This window comes from Chelmon rostratus, chromosome 22 (assembly GCF_017976325.1).
Source record: "Chelmon rostratus isolate fCheRos1 chromosome 22, fCheRos1.pri, whole genome shotgun sequence".
Taxonomy (NCBI): Eukaryota; Metazoa; Chordata; class Actinopteri; order Chaetodontiformes; family Chaetodontidae; genus Chelmon; species Chelmon rostratus.
This window is the reverse complement of record NC_055679.1, coordinates 5,344,693-5,366,498: the sequence shown is the minus strand read 5'-3', so window position 1 is coordinate 5,366,498 and position 21,806 is coordinate 5,344,693. Positions and strand designations below refer to the sequence as shown.

Below are 21,806 nucleotides of genomic sequence, written 5' to 3'. Positions count from 1 at the left end.
CTTTGAGAAAATCAAAAGTCACTGAATCATAAATTGCACATCATTCATTTGATTTCAGATGTCAAACATTGAATCCATTGAACGTGACAAACTAAACACAGAAGTTAAGGGAGCCAGCTCTGTGTGGCGCTCTTCACAGCTCCGCTTCAGCCTCTTGGCAGCTTCCTGCTCCTCTCTGAGGAGGAGCTGAGGCCTGAGGCTGAGGCAGCGCACTCTTCCCACCTCTGGGAAGCTGAGTGTCAGCCACCCGCAGAGTGAGGAAGAGGAGGAACAGAAGGAAGCACTTATCGACATCCCTGCCAAAAGGGTCCAGAGGGGAGATCGGGGCCTGATGCTGTCTTCATCCTCAGACATGGAGACAAAGAGTCCACCCAGTCCTCACTATCGTCCTCCTCATCCTCAGTGAAAACAAGTGAAAGCAAACTTTAACTATCTCATGACATTCAGTATTTGGGTAAGTAATAGAAAAACTACAATCTACTCATTTACTAACTGCATCTATACCACCTGTGTCAGTCTGCCGTTTGGATCTGAGAATTTCTGTGTAAAAATCACCACTTGAAGTATTTGTCAAAAACAGCCACTCTCTCATTCCTACACAGGAAATAAAACGCTGAAATATGCCTGAGCAGCGACTTCAAACAGTCCACATTACTTCAGTCATCCCAACAGTGCAATGACAGGAGATGACCACAAGATGGCAGCCGAACAGCGCTGTTCATGTTCTGTTGCGCTTCCTGATGTTTCCAAACTCCTGCAGTGTGACATTTTGTCATTAAACACCGCAGAGCTGGAAATAACAGAAGTCCATTAAAGTTGCACTCAAACAGAATGCAGCTGAGTTCATTGTGGTGGATATTAGGGTGATTTTTGATATTATTGCTCCAAACGGTCAAAAACACGACAAACTTGTTATCGCTGCATGTTGTCCATCAACCCTCTGATGTCGAGTAGACCAGTGGAGTCTGACTGAGCCTTTAGCAAGACATTTTACCAACAGGTTTATTGAGTAATGCAAAAAAACACCAACAAAACAGGGAAATGCCAGACAAAAATCTGCATACACACAGTAAAATAAGGTAATATAACCACTGAACATTATGAATGGTTTGTCTCTGTGCAAATAAATATAAAATTGCAGTTGTGGCTTTTGGGCGAGGTGGGCTGTGTAGTAAAAGCTGAGGAAGTGAGAAGACTCTTGCTTTTTGTCTGACAAAGAATAAATATATATACAACTTGATTGACAGAAAGAGGGCAGACTGGTTGTTTCTGCTAGATTTGTTTGTAGAAATGAGTCCTGAAGACTTTTTACTGACATTTTATTTATCAATTAAGAACAATAAATCAGGGCTACAGCGAATGATTATTCTCATTATTGATTAATGTGTCAGTTTTTCCATAATTTCGTCCAAAAAATCGCTAAAAATGCCCATCACACCTCACAGCTCAATGTGACTCTTTTAAATGTCTTTTTCTATTGACCCAAAACACAAAGATTTTCAGTTCACAAGGACACATGACAAAGAGAAGCAGCTGTGTATCTCCTCAAACAATCACATTCGTCTTGGGCATCTCAAAGCCCAGGATGAAGCAACGGTGTCCTTGCAAATTGTGTCATTGTGTTTTGGTAGAACATTTGCATGTGGGGAGGCGAGGCCTGGCATTAAAATGGCTAACTCCCCGCAAAAGAAACGGCAACGGCTGCTAGTTCGTTTACGTTGGTACCATTAGTGACCAGATTGGGTTCAGAGTCATTTGATATTTTCAGCATTAATCATCTTAGCATTTCTTCACTATTTTTTCTCATAAAACAACTTAAAAATAAAACAGTTATCAAAATATGGCCCCGTTGCTCTCTGTACAAATTAAAAATTGTTGACTTTAACCCTGTGTGTGTGTTTGTTTGTGTGTTGCACAGAGGAAAACGCAGACAGAGAACAGAGAGAAGAGGCTGCAGGATAAGATCCAGTTGCTGGAGGCCAAGATTGAGGAACTGGAACTGGAAGCTGCTGCGGCCAAGAAGTAAACGTCAAATCTCTGGTTTTCTGAAGGAAGTGATGCCGTTAAGCTGCCAGGAGCTGCCTTGTCACTGGTCAAAGTTACTGTTTTCCTGAGCATCATGCCACCTTAGCTCTCATATGTGATGTTTCTTGGAGAAAACGAGGTACAGTGTGAAATCACAGCTGTATCAAGGACAACAGTTTTTATAAAAACGGAGAGACAGGAAATTTTTAAAACACTACAGGCTGTGAATTGCACAATGTTTAAACAGACTATTGACGTCATTCAACAAGTTTAACTTGAATTGTATTGAAGTAATAATCACTTAAAGATGAGCTGATGTATCTGTGGTTTTGACTTTGACAGCTGAATGAATGAAACATCAGTGCAGAACTAAAATCCATCAGACACAAGACCGGTCAGCAGATAGAGCAAAACTGCATTCAGTAAGTGTCCTTCCATGAATGCTGCTAATGTGTGCCTTGCAGTATTGCAGTAGTATTGTCAAAAGTTCATCACTTTAATGCGTACAACTTGCCAGAATTCAGATTTTCCAACAGTTTTTTGTCACATCAGGGCAGGAAACCCAGACTGACCGAGAACCCCGACTCATGAAATTACCACCCAGGTTTGCGGCTCCTTTCAGCTCCTCTGGAACAGTCTCTGAACTCCTCGTCTCATCTCAGCAGCAGGGGATGATGCACACTGGAAAAAGGCTCCTCGGTCCTCTCCAGCAGCGTGGTAAGACTTCCCCTCTCACCAGGTCATTCGCAGTTCATTTATATGAGTGAAAGGATGGCGGCTCAGTTCCAGGAGCAGCACTTTAGTCCGTCAGACAAGTTTTTCACATGGTGCAGTTGCTCCCTCAGCTCAGTAGGGGCGCCGTTTTGGGCCAGTTTCTCTTCGATCTGTGGAAAAGACAAAAGTACCCAGAAGAGCTATGATAAGACAAGGGTCTTTGAGCTCCTTAGATAATCTCACTGGTTTCTAAAGTTGTTTGAAGTTGTGAGGAGGAATGGCTCATTAGTCATCTGATGAGTATCACTGTATTGCTCATAAAATGAGTTTTAAAAAGGTGCCACTCTGCGCGAGAGAACAGGAAACGACAGCCTGATCAACAAAGCAAAGGGAAATCAGGTTCAGAATCGCATTTCCTCTACACGCGGTGTCTCGCAAGTGATGCCGCTCTCGAATGTTGATGCCATCTCAGATGAGATCAGATGAGAGCAAATTATGGATAAGATGGGGGCAGTTATGGCAGAGACCACCAGAGCAGGCGCATTGCTCATTTCTAACACAGGTCCTAGTCCTAATCGTAAACTCTTATTCCTGTGTGTTCACACTGCAGCTCAAAGACTCATTGATTTTATTTTCAGGAGTTAATATGCAGCACGGAAAGACAAAGCCAACTTTCCCCAGAGCTCTCAAACGCACCGCTGCACCCGTTGGGGCTTTGGAAAGCAAGAAATATGGTCCCGTATGAGCTGAAACCAAGAAACCTGCCCAATAGCTGCAAAGTCTGGACAAGCCCTTTTTTTTCTCTCTGAGATTTGAGGCTCGTGCTCAGGGAGACAGTCGATTTGCCTCGACCCAGCGGAGGGAAACGCACCGAATTCAAAACAAAACCAGACGTGGCACCTCATCGTCAGCTGGTCCCAGCAGCACCTACGGGTTTCATTCTCTATTAAAAATCATCTGAAAGCAGAAGGATTTGGAACTAAACGTGAAACGGCGCAAAGAGACGGCGTGTTGAGGTGGTGTGGAGGTGGAGAGAGCTGACCTCTTGGAAGTATCGCTGGATGTATTTGTAGAGCTCTCTGAGCGCTGCAGCTTCGTTGAACTCGTTCTCATGTTTCTGAAACGAAAAGCAAACACTCGTCCGGTCACTGCTCGCCTTCGCGGCGCCCCTGGTTTGTGATTTTGCCCTGAAATGGACCGTACCTTTGACTCCTCCTGCAGGAAGTCCTTGAATTCTGAGACTGTGATTGGTGGCTGATCTCTGACCTGCTTGTAGTAAGCCCTCACTTCCTGTCTGAACTGGGGAATGTCTTTGGCATAGAGGAGCTTGTTGGTTGGTGCATGCTGCAACACAATAATACTCATAAAAGGTATAGTTTGAGCATTCACAGGTGAAAAACAACATTAGGGTTGATTCCATGTCTGCCCACTGTCCCAGCAAAGAAATCCCGTAACGACACATTTTGAGACCTTTGTCGCGGGCTTTACCTTCCCCAGCTGGGTCTCACTAAGAGAAAAGGAGTCCATGAAGGCCTGCGCGATGACATTCAGGCAGCCGTCCAGATTTGGAGTCTTCTCCATGTCGAACACAAACTGAGGGTTTTTCATGATGTTGACCCAGAAGCGCAGGGGCAAACTGTGACGGGACAGAGGCCACGCAGGAGAGACTTGTTCAGGGTCACATCTGCACTAGCTTCACATGCATACATCTTATTTGTTCTGACTTTTTCTTTTATTTTTTTATGAACGCTTTTCCTCCTTTCCGCTGAGCTTTTGTACCTGTTGGTCTTCCAGATGTGCAGCACGTCCGGGTCGCCGATCTTCATGCTCTCTGCCTGAGCGTCCAGGAAGTCGAAGAAGTATTTGACAGCATGCGGGGCCCTGCAGTGCGGCATCCCCCAGATGGATCTGAACAGGTTCTCCACAAACGAATGCACTGCCACCTTGAAGAGAAAGAACAAGCTGACGTCACTTTGACCTACAATCAGCGCCGTCCCTGAACGCATCTTGCTTGGACGCAGACGAAGCACTGAGGCTGCTCTGCTAGCGTGCTGCTCATGTTAAGAGGAAGCAGGCCATTTTTCTCACTCTCACTGGAGCATAAACACTGCTGCTGCTGGCGAAAATAACCCTGGATGAGACTGATTCTGGTATCAGTTCTGCTCGTGTTGGTGCATGTGTACGTAAACTCATTCCTCTTGCCTTGGTGGAGAGCAGCTTGGTGAGGTGCACTTCCTTTAGCTTGAACTTCTTCCTCTCTGGGTTCTTCCTCTGGTCCTCGTCTACATCAGGATCAATCTGCAGAAAAGAACCGTTTCACGAGTCAACTCGTCTTGTCTTATAAAGTGATTTGATGATTCACCTGCTCAAACATAAAACACACACACACGCACACACACACACACTGCCTCTTACCAAGTGGAAGTATTTTCCAGAGAAGTTCTCATCATCTAAAGGGAAAAAATGAACAGAAATCAACAGGGATCATTCGCAGACATCCGTTCTAAGGGATGGTACGCATCCTTTTTTTAAATGTGGTTAAGATAAGATAAGATAAAACTTTATTTATCCCCAGCAGCATGTGAAAGCAGTGGGAAGAAAAATAGCAGCAGAGATAGAGAACATTCGAAAAAAACAAAATAAAAAGTAGACTATATATATGTACATATTATACAAGCAAAATGAAATTTGACTTTATAAAAGAAAAAATGTAGAATATATATATATATATATATATATATATATATATATATATATATATAAAACTATGTATGTTGAGACATTATCTGGTGTTTACTCAATGTCACACGGTTGCGGCTGATTGTTCCCACCCAGGCGACAGCGTTGCCACAGAGCAGGAAGGGCAGCGCCGCCGACAACAGCAAGTGAAAAATCAAAAGCTAAAATCTAAGAACGAATGTGACGCAGCACTGCTTGTGTTCCACTTTACAGCTGGGATGACGGCCAGTCTGCTACAGTTTGTGCGTCTCTGCAAAACCAACCCAATCAAATTACTCTCAACTCAAGGTCCACTTCCTGGCTGTTCCTGATCGAGCTTCCAACCACATTTAAAGCTTTTCTGACTCCAGGACTTTGAGTCAGAGATGAATCTGTGGACCACATGGTTATCTCTAATGTCTGAGCTAATGTCCAGTGAATAGCACCTCATTTTAACCCTCAAGCAAAAGGTTACCGATACAGCGTGATCAATACCTCACTTTGGACTGAGCCAGGCTGGCTGTTTCTCCTCCCGTCCTCATGCTAAGCTAAGCTAACCCCCTCCTGGCTCGATCTCGATCATTATTGCACACCAATGTGAATCATCCCGGCCCTTTTCATCCCAGCTCTTACCCTTCAGGCTTGCCTGCGGGCTCAGAGGAGGAGGCGTTTTCCTAGAAAGCACTTTGATTGTCGCTCCATCGGGAACCTACAAACACACAGAAAGGTCATCAAACGACATCTTCTTTCATTTTACAACCTTTCTATGATCGACAACTGCTACGATACTGCTGCCTTTCTAAAGCACCTGTATAGCTGTTGCAATAAAACCTGCCACTTACATCAGACGTGCTTTCAATTGTCCCTTTGGCTGTGTTTTGTTTTTACTGTCTGTAAAAGGAAACCAGTGTCACCCACAGAAATCCCCCAGAGATACTTGAGTCTATACTGGTTCCAGGTGTTGCTGCTGCAAAGAGATGTTCAAGAAACAGCAGCTTTTCAGGAACAGCTGACGTTAAATACATACATCTCCCCAGAAAAGAGTGTGATTAGGACGTGACCTGTAATACGGCCAACAAAGTCCAGGCAGCCAGGCCATCACACCGCTCTGATAGATGGACATATAGCGCAATAAGACTCTGTGATCCCATTATCCTCCAGTTTCTTTCCTTTTAATGAGCAAGGCGGAGTCGAGCTCTCACTGAGGAGCCTGATTCGGTTCTGCTGAGACTGAACTAACAAGTCTCAAAGCGGGGAAAGTACGCGTGCATTTTTGAGTCAGCGCTGTGAAAGTGTTCAGCATAAAGCTGCACTTCTCCTTTTTTGGTATAAGACCCTGGGTCTGTTAAGGATTGCTGTTGTGCGTGTCTATGTGCTGTGTCAACTGTCTTATTCTTAGATTTTAAGCAGCTACTTCTTGCTGCTATTTGGGTTTCCAGCATGTAAAAATACGCAGCCTTTTCCTGTTTCATCTAGTCTGCCGATGATACGAAAAGAGACACTTGCAACGAGGGCTTTGTTACTTACACTTTCAATCCAGTTTCTGTCATATAATAATACTTAATAGCGAGAGGAGGGAAATTCAGCCAGCTGACACAGGGTCAGCTCTGCCTCCCTGCCCTCATGGTGACTGCAGTTGGTTTGAGACGCGGCCTTTTCCTTTTTTTTTTTAACGCTCCCACTTCTCACCTTGTAGTGCTTGAGCGTGTTGAGCATCGTCACATCCCCGATAACCTCCGAGCTCGCGTCCACTTCCTCCAGAGGGACGAACGATCCGTCTTTCTCATACTCTGGTGGGGGGAAAGGGAGCAAGTTGTGGTTAAGCAGCGTGAAAAATCTTTTTTAAAAGACATCTTTAATAACCGGTCACAAACATATGGTTTGAGTCATTTCCCTGAAACAGCTGGCACGGTAGTTTGCGGTAAATGTTACTCCACCATGACGGTGGACACCCTCACTCTGATCCACTGAGCCTTTCCAGGATGCCCCCTTTCACACCCGAACCCAGATCAGTTCATTGGTTTTGATCTTTAGCGCAGAAGTGACGCGGGGCTTAAGAGCCTGGTCTGCTGTTTACCGATGCAGACGTTCCTGAGGGGGGTGATGTAGGGGAAGCCGAACTTGACCTTGAAGGTGGACAGGATCTTCTCTTTGACCTGCTCTACCGTGTCGCAGCTGAGAGCGTTGACCTCCAGGGGCTCGCTGACCTCTCCGTCGCTGCCCACCGCGAACAGCGCCTTCAGCTTCTGTCCGCAATACACAGACACAGGGAGAAAATGACTGTTACACGATCTTTCATCCAACCAGAATTTAAACAACTGTCTCTGAGTTTGTCCTAAATTTGGCTTGCCTGCTCCTCTGAGATGCTGCACATGCGAATGGTGACTAAAGGCTTACCACACTAGCACATGTGCAGGCTCGCATTCCAACCACCTAAATAACCACGCTAACCTCAGTTTTCCCATCATGCAAACAGTAGCATCGAAACAACAGCTGTTTCACATTACAACACACCATCGATCTTTGAGGTGAGGTGTGGTTAATGAAAGGCTTTCACAGCAGCCCTGCACGAGTTAATGCATCATCTCAGTCTCCATCTTATTTCCTTTCCTTGCAGTTTCGCGGCGAATGCATGCGCTGGCTAATGGACGGAAAAGTCAGATGGTGGTTTGTTAGATTAGATAAAACGTCCGTGACTGCTGTGGGTCGGGTCACAGCAGCGGCAGAGAGAAGGGAGTAGAAGAAGAGGGAGCACAGAGAGCTGAGGGTGCAGCAGAGGCGAGCACTGGGAATAATTCAGCAGGTTTGTAGACATTAGCAGCGCTGAAATATTTGCAGTTAGCACGAACTCCTCTTCATCAGGGCTGTGTGGGTGCGGTCTAATCCGATTTGATTGACAGTGGCCTGGCAGCACACACACACACAGCTTCATAACTGCCATCAGACAGTCAAATACTGTTCAGCTCTGAATGGTGTGAAACACACTGCAAAAAGCAATGAAACGGGGGACATACTGCTTAAAATAAGCAAAATTATCTGCCAACAGAACAGGAAAATTTCACTCGCCAACATTTCAAAAACAAGTCAAAATCTTAAAACTTAAAACTAAGCTTTTTAATTCTGGAAATTCTAGTTTAAGGCATGAAGTTACTCAGAACCAGAGATAAAATCAAAGCAACAAGTAACTAAAATTTTATTAAGATAATTAAAGTTAGAAAGGCTTAAAACAAGTGGAGTGCACCAACATAAAAACTGCCTGGTACAACACAGATCCCCTCAGACAATAAACATGTGCATCATGAGACATGTGTGTGACTCAGGTCTCCTGAAGGCACCTTTAACCGACTTCTGAGGCCGTCACATGAGACACACACTTGTCACACTGTGAAACCCACACAAATGCAAAGGCTTTCATTACGCAAGAACAACATAAAATTCTGCTTCAGTTTCAGGTCTATTTGCATCGCCTGCACTGAACCGTGCTGTTCTGATCGGGGCCCGTAAGTGCAAAAACACTGCATGTCGGCTGCCATCGTGTTCATTCATTTCAATGGGTCACAAGCCCAAAAGGTTGAGAACCACTGATTTAATGCACGCTACAGGCCTGTGTTTTTGGAGCATGCTGTCCCTTAAACACTGGTGTTAATACGGACCAGTATCCCTGTGTCGGCATCTGGTCTCATGAACCTCTTTCTGGCTCTGAGGAGCAGGGTGTGTTCAAAGAAAGCCTGTTCATGATGTATGCGCCTTCACTGATGTGTTTGATCTGAGAAATTTTGATGTTCCACTTCCTTGCATTGGGTGTTTTTGTCAAGAATTTGCAAGCAGCTGCTTCCTTAGACAGGCTCTGTCACACCTTGAAATTAGATGTGTTAGGTTTTTTTTTTTTTTTCACATCAGTAGCAGCTCATTAATTAGATGAAATAGCAAATTCAGTGTCTTAGTGTCTTTTTTTTTTTTTTACCTCTTATGGATAAATGTTGATTACCTGCTGTGGTTGCGCAAGTGGAAAAAAAAACTTCCACAATGTGCATCTTCACATACTAAGGACAGCTTGTTGGTCAACACGAGCCTTTCCGTACTTTTGCTTTCCTGACACCATGGTGATCACATCCCTCGCCGTAAACAAACATCTCTCTTTCTCATTTTCAGTCTCATATCTGACAGCAAATGGATCAGACGTTTCCTGCTGGCAGGATGAGGTGTTACCAAGCGCCTTGGAACTCTCTGCTGAGCATGAACCGCAAACCCGCTGATTTTAGCTCCGCCTGATAGTTTGACGGGTAATTTAATTCAGTTTAGCTCAACAAATTTGTTTATTGAGCAACGCGTTGAGTCGCCTGATATAGACTTTCGGAAATGTCACAGAACTTCTCTGCTGCGCAGCGTCCTGGAAATGATTTTTTCAACATTCTGTAAATACAGCGTCAAGCTTTTTAAAGTCGTGCTGCTTTGCATGTTCAAAGGGACCTTAAAATACATGGAAGAGGAAGTGGTTCAGTACCAACTGCTGTGCACTGACACGGTCTCCATACTCAGTGCAGTGTGGCAAACGACCTTCATATGCACACGATGAGGATGTTGGCCAATCAAGGAAAGTCCCAAACCTGAGAGCACTCACACAAATTCAGACAAGCGAAAAAAAAGAAACCCTGACCCACAATTTATCGATTTAACATCACTGCATAATGTTTGATGACTAAGTGTGTGTCGGTTGGGGGTACTGTGCATATTTAATTATGAGAGCATTAAGTTCAAACTCGCAGAAAAAAAACAGAACTAAAGAATCGGGAAGTGTTAAAAATTCCTTCCACAAGTTCGAGCACAACTGAGTGAACCTGCGACACGCTGACGCAGAGTTTGGTAGTTATTCCATTTGTGTGAAGTAAGAAAAGTAGCACACATGAAACGACCACCTGTGTGTGTGTGTGTGTGTGTGTGTGTGTGTGTGTGTGTGTGTGTGTGTGTGTGTGTGTGTGTACGTGTACCAGGGAGCTGAAGTCCTGAGCCTGCCACAGCAGCCAGTCCTCGCTGAGCGTGTACAGAGCTTTCTCAGTCACGCAGTCCACAGGTCCTTTCGCCGTCTGCTGCCGCAGCGCGCTCACCATCAGGAACAGGTGCTGGCCGGCGCTCTCCTGCACAAAGCCAGAAACGGGAGAACGAGGCTCAGACGCCGTACGGCTTTGAGATCTGAGATCACAAACACCTCAGCAACAATCAAGGGTCAATCATAGGACATAGCCTGGCGGGAAATGTCTATCCAGACACATCCTCAGGAGTTATTTATCGTGCAAGTTGGGAAAGACGGCCTCAGCGAAGGCTTTCCCCAAATGCATGTTTATTGCAAAACTTGTAAAGTTATTTGGTTTCAACATTTGGATTCTTGTGCATGATTCACATGGTGTAATTTTATGGTCTTTTCTTCAGCTTCACAGAACCTTTTCCTGTTTATTTCACACACTGTACCATGTCGACATAAAGGTTTCTCCAGTGTTTGGACGAACATGAAGGTGAGTCACGAGAAAGACGAGACTCTCCAGCCATGCTAGCGGCTCTGTGAGGCGCTGTCAGATAAACGCTAACATCAGCATGCTAACGTGCACACAATGACAGTGCTAGCATGGTGATGTTTAGCAGGTATGACTGTTTACTATGTTCATAATTGTAGGCTAGCGTGTTAGCGTGCTCACAATTGATAATTAGCATGAAACAGAGAAGATAAGACATTTCCGTTTGGAACAAGGTGGTGGATCAACCTATCAACAGCCGCTAGCATGGCTGTTGATAGGTTGATCAACACACACCACAGGTTGATCCACACCACCACAACGCAGCTAGCATGGCTAAAATTAGCATGAAATTAGCTAAACTTTTCCTTTAAATTCTAAAGAATAGCAAAGACTGCAACCCCAATTCCAAAAAAAAGTTGGGACACTGTCAAACATAAATAAAAGCAGAATGCAATCACTTGTGAATATATCGTCTTTGTATCGTTTTCAACAGAGTTTATGTGAAAAAGGATTAGCAAACTACTACTATTTATGTGTCACACGGCGGCCCAACTTTTTGGGATTTGGGGCTGTAAGAGAGACGTAAGCGCAGCTGACCCGCAGGAAGCCGTAGAGGCAGATGGACATCCAGTTGGTCAGCAGCTTCTCCACTGTGGACTCGGTGCGTCGCAGCAGCAGTTTGGGCTGAGCGTTGCTGCTCTGCTGCATCAGAGCCCTCAGCAGAGCCTCCATGACCTCCGTCAGGTACGACAGCTTGCTGTGCAGGGCGACAGTCAGCAGCGACGCCAGCGTGCACCTGGAAGAGAGCGGGCAAAGGTGAGGAGGTGGAAGTCGGCGAGGACGGGGGAGGCTGAGAACCCGCAATTTAACAGTGTGATTTCTTTTATTGATCATCAAAAAAAGACCTAAAGACGAAAGTGAAGGCAAAAACGACAGGATGATGAGAGGAGACCACAAACGGAAGGGAGAAGAGCAGACTCGAAAACTGAAACTGAAGATAACATAAAGACAATAATATGTGTAATACATAGCAGACCACAGAACAGCAGACGAGACAGAGGACAGTAAAGATGTTGACAGACTATAGAACAGCATTTCACCACTGTATCATACAGTCAAATCCCAGACTGACTTGTCTCTGATGGTGAAGGTCTTCTGCTCCTCCAGGGCGTGGACCATAGACGTGAGGAAGAGCTGGTCCTGGATCAGCCTGGCCAGGCCTTGGCAACTCTCGTCGAGGTGAACCTGCACCACGTCCTGATTTCAGGTCAGACACAACACCGCATCACCGACAGAGCAACGGCGACAAGCGGCGCCAACATCAACAATGGCTGGTGTCAAACCTTTACCTGTCCGATGTCTTTCACACATGACGTCATCAAGGAGTCATTCTGAAGAATGAGAACAAAAAGGCGTGTTTGACGCGTTCGACATGTCACCGTTCACAGCATCGCTTTGTCAGGTGTGAACATTTTGCCCCAACTGTACCTCAGGGAAAAAGATTCTGGAGGCAAAGTGCTTGTAGTCCAGGAAAGGAATCGCCCCAACATTTTCCATCAGGTCGGCTTTCTCCGTCTGCAGATCCACAAAACCTGCGGAGGACAGGCAAGTGAGGCCTCTTTTCCGGACCATAGACCATAGATCTGGTGTCGCGTGACACCAGATCTCATCTGGCAGGGCTGGAGAACACACTTTAAGCACACACATGTTTTACCAAGGATGAAGCAGATTAGCTTTATTTCTCTGTACTGCCAGGTTAAAAAAAAAAAAAAAAGAAAGACTGTGAAGCAAGCGTCAGTTCGCAGGTCTTAAATAAGAAGAGGTAGTGAAAACGGGTGGCTGAGTGAGTGCCGGTGCTGCAGCTGCCCGACTTCCTCCAACTGTGCAGGCCCGCAACTTAGTGAACCTTGCTTTTTAACATCAGCTGTGTTAGTGTGACAAGTGTGACATTAGAAAAAGGAACAACTTCGGAGCACCGTGAACATGAGCTGCATGTGTTCAGGCTCAGATAGCTCTAGATAGTGAAGCGGTTAAACGCGGGTGAGCCTGCGATAAGGCTGAATTTATCGAGCACGATCTGGTGCTGTTTCCACAATTTGTGATTGCCATGCTAGCAGCTCCGCAGAGCCGTACTGATGCACAGTGGCGCACGCAACATTCTGGTGTTTAGCGGGTGCAACACATTCTCCCTTCTTGTCAAAAAACTGGTGCCTATGTCAGCCACGATGCAGTAGTGGGTGACATTTCAGATTTGGGTGTGCAATGCTAGCAGCTAGCCTCACGCAGAGATGAGGAGTGGGCTCTGGAGGTGTGCTAAGCTCACTTCTTTCTAACTCCACGCCCTCAGATCATTTGCTGTGGCTAAAAATCACGGCTCCTCTTGGTTCACTGCTCTGCACTGTGATCCTTTTTCCCTGCGGTTTAAACTTTAGACAGGCGAGGACAGACGAAACCAAACGCTCTAAGTCTGCAGTCCACGCGGGCTTTTACCTTCCACTACAGACGCGCTGTGGAAAGTTGTGACCGACCTTGTCTGATGTCGTTCCTGATGTCGAGCTCCAGGTTCTCCATGCGCTTGTTCATCTGAGCGGTGAGCTTCTTCTGTTTGCTTCGGTAGACGACTGCCACCACTGAAGGACAACACCGAGCAGACAAATCGCATTCGCCAATTAAACACAGGCTGGTAGCGGACCAGAGTGCGTCAAATCCCTCAACCCCACGTTGTGTACTTACAAACGATAATGCAGGGTATCAGCAGCAGCACCAGCAGTATCTGAAGGGACAGGCCAGATGAAGATTTGGGCTTCAGCGTTACTGTCTTGTCTCCATACCTTATCTGTGGAAAAAGCAAGAATCACACTGGATTCAAAGGGAATTTTACGCAGCAAAAATAAACGTCTGAAAAAACGTTTTACTCCTCTATTGCCCAGCGTGGCGCAGTGTGACAGAGATTCACCATTAACTGTTGAAATGAAGTGTCAGGTATCTTTGGAATCTCGCAGATGAAAAATTCTGTCTCGTCACCGGTTTCTTTGGCTTCCATGACGCAGACGTGTTGCTGTCCTTTCCGGACGCCCCACACTGACAGCTCCTCCGGGATAATGTGCAGTTCGTCTGCCTTTTTCTGAAACGACAACAGAATGCTGACCTTAGCCATTCACCTCCTGTACCGCCGCTTGTGCGCTTAAAAACGTATGCGTTACCTCTATGGTGATGCGGACATCGTTCCCCGTCCTAGTGGCTGTGAAGTTGGTGAACTCAGGGTCGGGGTAGTACGTTATGCTTGTGGAGCAGTCCAAGGTTTCGTTAACTACTTTCAAAAACACACCGCTTTCAAAACCCCCAATATGTTTAGCTGCAGGTGTGTAGTAAGTGAGATTCTGCAGAGAATTAAAAAACATTCTGTGTCATACATAATATCATCTGTGCATTGCATAGCATGACGTGGTGATGGTGGCGACATGGTGAACTTGTGTGCAATGCAATGTGACCTGATGATATAGTGACGAGTGACACTGGCTGAACGTAATTAGACCTAAATGTGATGTCAGAGAAGACATCGCAGTGCTAGATGATGACACATGGCAGCATAACAAATGTCACAGTATGATGTGGCATGCAATAGACCAAAGCAGGACAGCGTGTGTGACGTGCTGGGACATGACATGATTCATGTAGGCCACCTGATAGCTGCTGTTTCTGGGAAGTCTGACTTCCTGCATGGCGTGCCTGTGCATGACCCCTTCCACGAACTCCAGGTGGGATCCCATAAGTGTGATCTTCCTCATCCCACTACAGGACACAGAGCGGCGGCCAATCAGAGAAGAATCCAGATTCGATACCAGAGAAGTCATATTCGTGCAATGATCGCCTCATATGAAAAAACATGTGTGGCTACCGATTGTGGATTTTACACAAAGGCGTCCCCTGGAAACCCTATAATCTAACTGCACAAAGCAAAAACCATCCTGAAAATGTGGCTAGCTGTAGATCATTAAAAAACCACCGTGCTGGACGCTAATGTTTCTATGCAATGCCGGCGTGCTGAAACGATAGCACGGAGGAAAAAGCTCTGCTCTCGCATTTTCCTGTTACTCCTTTGACGTGGTGCAACGAGTGGCAACCACTCCCAAAATGTACCGCGACCATGTACGTTCATCTTCAGGGTAAAACCGGCAATGCACCGCTGCTTCCCTATTAAACATAATGGTGACAAATCCACTCCTGTGGTTTTCTGCGCACTGTGATACGGCCATATGCGCATTAAACTGTTATCAGATTCTAAAGTGTCATGGCTGTCATGTCTTTGAACACAACTGCTTGTTAAGGAGACCAATCAAAAGCAGAAGTGGCACTTTCAGTTGCCGCAACCTAAAAAGGAAGTGATCTAATGGTGAAAGACATTGCTTTTAGGAAGTGGCCATCTTTCTCCATAAGATGACCCTCAGCTTATAACTGTTAGTCAGTTACACGCATTGTTTCCTAGAATAAGCCTTGACTGAAGTTAGCGGGTGCAGATCCCAAAATAGCACACTCAGGTTTTCACTGCCCTTTTTTGATAGCGTTTAGTGTTGACGGTGCTGTCTGGGGCATTTGTAACTCAAAAAGTCGACAACTTGCATATTAGCCGTGATGCACCATTGTGTTCTTCTATAATTAGGAACACATTTCCTGTCAACCCGTGTGGCCTCATGAAGCCTCTGTAATGAAAGAGGCTGCGGAAGCCGATGGCCGTGCTTGTTCATAACCTTCATTCTACTGTCTCTGTCATGATTAGGCTATGAGTTACTGGTGGCAGCGCACAGAAAAGCTTTTTCCATCAAAGTCTGGATGTTTGCGTTCAGAATGTACAAACGCCAACAACTCCAGTCCATACCTGATCCAGGTGCTGTTTGGTGCGATGCTGGCGCAGGATGGTGACGACCGGTAGGTGATGTTAGCGTTGCCGTGGCAGCTGCCATCTTCGAGGAGAACACACACTTTGGCCACGCCTTTGTTGTCCGTGCTGGGAATGTGGAACATCAGAGTCACGCCAGTGTTGTTCCATACGGAAGATCTGACCAGAGCAGACAGAGAGAGAGACCAGTTCCACTCAGATCAGGACTCACGTTTATTGAAACTACTGAAACTGCCATGTCTGAAATATAATCAATTAATAATCTGACTCACTGCTGTGGCTCGCAGTCCTCTTCGGCCTGGATCCTCACTCCGGTTACGCCGCCAAGGTTACGGCCGGACAGCAATGCGTTGTTTCTGCCGTAGAAGGACACGACGCCGGGGAAAATGGAGGAGATCTGTGGTCCCTGACAGTAAAACACACACAAAGACCATCGGTTGCACCGTGACCTTCCACAGACGTTTTAGCCTCTGCCGAACGTGAACGAGGCGAGCATCAGAGGGAGAGTGTGTGTGCGAGCGGTGAGGTTCAGACTCACAGAAAAGTTCATCCCGGACTCCATCATTTGACAAACGCTGTCCTGCAGGAGGAAGACATCAAGCATGTTCACATATTCACCTCAATGGCACTATTAAGAGCTGATTCTGGACCTGCTTTGGCTAACGTTTGCTCAGCTAAAGAACCGGAAACAGTAGAAAAAAGCTCGCATGAGCTACATAACCTTGACTTATCTGGTGCTTTGCTACGCATGCACAATATGTGTGAAGTCTGGAAAAGCCTGTGTTAGATCAGCAGATAAAACCTTACATTCCTCGCTCCTTGATTTGCCCAGGAGCAGCCGCTGTCGCTCCAGCCACATCCAACCCTGATACACCGCCGACACCTGAGGTGAACACATAGACCACAGAGACCAGAGCATAGTAAAACTGCACAGACGTTCTGATTATGAGGCTAAAGGGTGCAATGCAGGCAGAGGGACAAGATGGCCATATGGTCTATAATTGCTTTTATCCTTTCCTCTTTTTTTTTTTTTTTTTTTGCCTTTTTGTCCTGCTGCCATACACTCTCGGCTACTTGCATTTCCTGTTCCTTCCAATTTCACCACTGGGCTGCAAACATCCATTGCTTCTCCCACGTGATGCATTTCCATCTGGAGCCCTCAGGTCCAGGTTGAGTCTCTATGGAGGCTCCCATTAGCTGGCATTTGGCTTACCCTTGCCTCAAACACACCAAAAGTCTACCAAGTTAGGAAGAACTTTGGTTTTCAGGCTCCCTCTCTTCATAATTGCAGCCAATCGCTGTTCCAACCACTCTTGATGGCTCGCTCCAGTTTTGGCAGCGCTTGAAATGCTTCGAAAGCCTTTTAGTCAATAACTGCTTTGCATCTTTTTCCCAAATGACAGATACATTTGGTGAACCCAGGACCCAGTCTTTCAAATACACTTCTCACTTCTAGCTCTCTCTCTTTGTGCATGCCAGGCACTGACACAGTTCAAAGTGATGCATTGCAGTCGCATGCTCAAAACATAAGTAGCTAGAATTAACCCTGCGGTGCTTCCTATCTGTGACCTGGATGATTACATTACTTTTCAGCTCTATATTCTATCATTTATGTTGGAAGTTCTGTCTACTTTGACATCTTAAAAATGGAAGTGGTCTTACAGGACAGAAGTTGGTGGTCCCCTGATGGCAGCGCAGTTGGATATGATCAGTTCTTCCGACAACTGCGTCGTCCCGAGTCTAATCTTAACTGTGACGCGTATGCCTGTTAGACGAAAATAACACGCACACAATTTTCACATGTTTTTATGCAATGTCACAATATGTCCTATTTTATCGAGTCGGATTCCTATGACACTGTGAGGGTCCTTGATTGTCAGGTATTTAATTCACTGGATTAAATGAATCAAAAGTCACTGACCTTCGGCAGGAAGTGTGCTATTTCTAAGGATGCAGGTGCATTGTGGGAACCGTGGAGGAGGGCTGCTCCTGCTGCAGAGCTCACTCGAACTTGCAGAGAACTGACAGGCGAAGTTCGACAGCGCCTTCGGGCCCACAGTCAAGTGTGCCCGGATGTTAAATGAGATCTGACAAAGGAAGAGATGCAAGCTTTAAAAAAAACCTGACAGTCAGTCACAACTGATAGCAGATAAAACTTGTGTGTAATCTGTACCTGGTCAGTGCCGTTTTTCATTACTTTGTAGGAAACCATCTTCTGTTGAGACTCATCAGGAATGGATAGCCAGTCTGAATCTCGGCACTCATCTTCAAATGTGCATCTAGGAGGAGAAAATTATGTTTTAGCCAAGTTTCTGATTGTTCTCAGCCGTGAGCTGCAGATGTTGTTTCCCTGACCTGCTTGCAGAGCTGCACCAGACACAGTGTGGATCCTGCGCAGCCCAACAGCCCCGCGCATTTTTGTACGTGCTGCACTTCGACACGGGCAGGCGCTTCAGCTGGAACCAAACACAAACGTAGCAACACTTTAAAATGCTGCGCACGTACATAAAACAATGTGCTCATAAAATTCAGCGCATGCACACTCACCTGCTTTTCAAATGGCACGTAGACGTGTTTGAGATCCACCGGATCCAGACGTATTTTGGGAAACACATGGCGGTCGTCGCTGGCCCTGTAGAGCACCCTGGCACAGCTGACGTGATAGTTCTTGTCCACAGTGAGCTGAGAACAAAAATGTGGCTTTGTTACGGTTCTCAGAGGCTGAGCTGCTGTGCTGGGAGATATTAAACATCATGGTTTAATGGGCGGCTTTACTCGCTCATTACAACAGATGTAACAAAGGGTTTTATGTAGCAGCATATTAGACAAGACCGGCATGGACAAAATAATGAGGACATGATCAATGGCTGTGGTGATTCTGGAGAAGCTAGAGTTACATTTCCTGGTATGTCTGCAGTTCAGGCATCTCTTAAAGGTCAAGCCACCAGCTAATGGCCACCAGCACTAAGCTTGTTGGGGAAAACCTCGATCCGCTGATGTCTTTCAGGCTTAATGGGGACGCTGTTGTCCTCTGAAGCCACTAAGAGCTCGCACCAGCACAGGAAAACAACTTCATGCTGGGGTTTCTGATGAGTTTCTGCCGCTGTGTTGCCTCACTATAACACTTGTGAGGGCACAGGATGTGTTGCAACCCGAGTGTGTGCCGTTCAGGGTGAATGTTTAAGCAGAAGTGTCACGGTGGTGTCTCCGTCTGCAGCTTCTGACCCGCAGCTGTCTGTTCCGGAGTTGTTCAGGCTCTATAACACTTCGCTTTTCCCCACTGGTGATTCAGCACGCTGCTATAGACCTGCACTGAGCTTGTTGCTTATTGTCTGTGTGTGGGCCTGCCCATCTGCCTCAGACCCCCCTGCAACTGCTCTGACAGCTCACCTGCTGACGACATAATTAACAAATAAAGCTAAAACTTGACCGCAGGCAGTGGCTTGCATAGGTTTCTGTGTGTCTTCCAGTTAATTACAGCATCTCACCATCATCTCACAAGTAGTTTTCCCTTCTTGCAACACATTTTCTAGGAGCCATCAGCTGTCCTTCCTTATTTGTTACATCTGAGTCAATTGAAAAAAACCTTTTTCTCTGCTCTCTCCTTCTGCAAAGCTGTAAGAAATACGCTTACAGTTTTTTTTTTTTTTTTTGAAGACTCCTTAAAGTAAACCGTGCATGAAAGAGCCTATTGTGTGGAGTGCTCCCAGACTCAAGTCTTGAATCACGTGAGCGAGCGCGCACAATGGAGCGAGCCCCTGCCCCTCCTTGTCGTATCGAGGAGATGGAGAGAGGGCAGGGGGTGATGTGATGGAGGAGAGGCAGAGGAACTAATAAACGGGGTGACAGGAAGCTGTTAAGTATGAACCAAAGGGCCCCACTAAGTTCCAGGCTGAAACGTCAATATGCCAACGCCTCCTGCACTTACACACAGCAAATAAAATCACATTATGGTTGCAATTTGATGGAAGTTGTAATGGAAGCATTTTAGAGCGTCTTCCTTCCTACAGAGCATCATTAAATGAACACAGCCATCCAATTTTACAAAGTGCGTAGTAGATTCTGAGCCAACGACATTTTCATACGCACCTTAATGAGCTGCCCGTCTCCGGTCCCGATGAAGAAAACCACCCAGGCCTTGTGCCTCACTGCCAGCACCGAGGTCATGTAGCTCTGCCTGAAGAGCACATTCTTCGGCTTCAGCGCCTTCGGCTGTGAAACACAAGCACACCGATCGTCAGTGCTGAAGGTTGCAGGTACTTGAAAATAGCCTAAAAGCTATTTTAACTGCAGTGTTTGCTTCAAGTTAGCCATGTTCATCCATCCCTGACAGTATGGCTGACTACATCTGTCTATACAGATACCTCAAAAATTGACTTCTCACCTTGTAAAGACAGGTTTTCTTTTATTATGTAACAAGCCAAATATATAATATATATAAATATGATTGTATTCAAATATTTCACACAGTTCCTTACTCTGAAGTCTGTCTGTTTGGGATATTTAGATATTACTTATATACCTACTTAATTTAATTACCTAATGACTTCAATACCACACGCACAACTGTTGAGCTTTGAATGTACAAATGGAGTGTACTGCTCAATTAAAACTACCTGGGGTAAAAGAAAGTGAGCAAAAACTCCTTGTTGTGGTCATTTATCTTGTGGTAATGTTTGAGACAAGGTGGAAACTTCCCTAACTGAGGAAAAAAACTTCCCTCAAGTGATTTAAACGAGCGTTTATTCTCAAATCCTTATTTTATCTTAAGATTTGTTTCTTTCTCTTAGAGCCTGTAGATGCTTAATGGCCGGAGGTGAAACTGCTGCAACAGGTGGAGACGAGGGCGGACACGCACACCCACCGTCTGCGTTGACTTGCTCGAGCAGGCGCTGCAGAAGTCCGGGTCTGCATCCGTGTTACCGGTGAGGTCGGGGCTGATGTCGAACACCGCCAGCTCCGTGTTGGTCTGACCTCCGTCCACGCTGAACACGCCGCTCCACAGCACCGGCGCCCCCCCCGCAATCACCGAGGAGGCCAGGAGCCTGCTGCCTTCACCGCCGCCGGAGACACTGAGGGTCGCGCCCCGCAGCGACTTGAGCGTCTGGACTTTGCCTGTTTTGCCTTCGAGCCAAATCAGACGGACCTTGTTGCTGCGCCCTGACGGCACGTTGGAGAACAGATAAATGATTAAATCGATCTGGAATCCATCTACAAACTGCACGTTGCCTTTACTTTTGAACGCAGGGTTAGAGAAGTCGCCGATAACGGAAAATATAGATCCTCTCTGATTGTTGTTCGTGTTATGAAGGTTGACCGCATCAGATCCAGAGGAGCAGCTGGTCTTCGTGGACTTGCCTTCGTGTTGCTGTATGCCAGTCAGAATGTAAGTCTCGTTACTCGTCTTCTCCACGTTGACCAGAAAGCTGATGGATGCGCCGCTGCTCCGCGGTGGCCCCACCTGGATGGGCTCAGCGTACAGCACGTTGGAGATGTTCCTCAGGTCCAGCACCTCGCAGTAACCGCACTCGTTGTCGGTCAAACCGCAGCTGATCAGGGTGCCGTTTTCAACAAACGGCAACAACACGTTGACCAGAAAAGTTGCGTTGAAGACGTCCGTCGCAGAAGTTCGGTAAAACTGCGCGTCGCTCGGTTCAGACGCGCCCTTCAGGACTCCTCTCTGGGTCACATTCCGGACCAGCGTCAGGTCGTGGTTCAGCTGGTACAGCGTCACCTCTGTAGCTACGTAAACCGTGTTGGCGGCCACGGCGAACTGGCGGATGTCTCCATTAAAAACAAAGCGTCCACCCGCCGCCAGGCACTGAGCCGGTTCCCTCCAGAGGATGAACAGCAGACCAGGCAGCAGGATCATCTTGCAGCGGGCGACGGCGAAACGCTCACACGCTGACGGTGTTCATGGCACTCCGCTCTCCTCCGCAGAG

The 21,806-nt window shown here is 46.4% G+C and overlaps 2 protein-coding genes across 2 annotated transcripts in view; one reads left to right on the top strand and one right to left on the bottom strand.

Annotated features, from left to right (window-relative positions):
- cep83 (centrosomal protein 83) overlaps positions 1–2,041 on the top strand; it is a 10,638-nt gene extending 8,597 nt beyond the window's left edge. Inside the window, exon 14 of the mRNA XM_041963563.1 lies at positions 1,919–2,041. Coding sequence (XP_041819497.1) covers positions 1,919–2,026 — 108 coding nt within the window. The 3' untranslated portion in view covers positions 2,027–2,041. The remainder of the gene's footprint in view (positions 1–1,918) is intronic.
- Positions 81–21,806, bottom strand: plxnc1 (plexin C1). Its single transcript, XM_041963559.1, has 31 exons — positions 20,729–21,806; positions 19,954–20,076; positions 18,412–18,546; positions 18,220–18,320; positions 18,038–18,143; positions 17,786–17,951; positions 17,527–17,629; positions 16,672–16,747; positions 16,403–16,444; positions 16,137–16,270; positions 15,844–16,023; positions 14,651–14,759; positions 14,171–14,347; positions 13,924–14,091; positions 13,701–13,803; positions 13,496–13,597; positions 12,456–12,559; positions 12,317–12,358; positions 12,100–12,224; positions 11,565–11,763; positions 10,446–10,592; positions 7,535–7,703; positions 7,147–7,247; positions 6,091–6,166; positions 5,155–5,189; positions 4,942–5,037; positions 4,519–4,682; positions 4,228–4,375; positions 3,943–4,083; positions 3,782–3,856; positions 81–2,909 (listed from the first exon to the last, which is right to left on the bottom strand). Exons 1-31 carry the CDS (start codon positions 21,734–21,736, stop codon positions 2,805–2,807), a joined length of 4,560 nt encoding a protein of 1,519 aa, XP_041819493.1. The 5' UTR covers positions 21,737–21,806; the 3' UTR covers positions 81–2,804.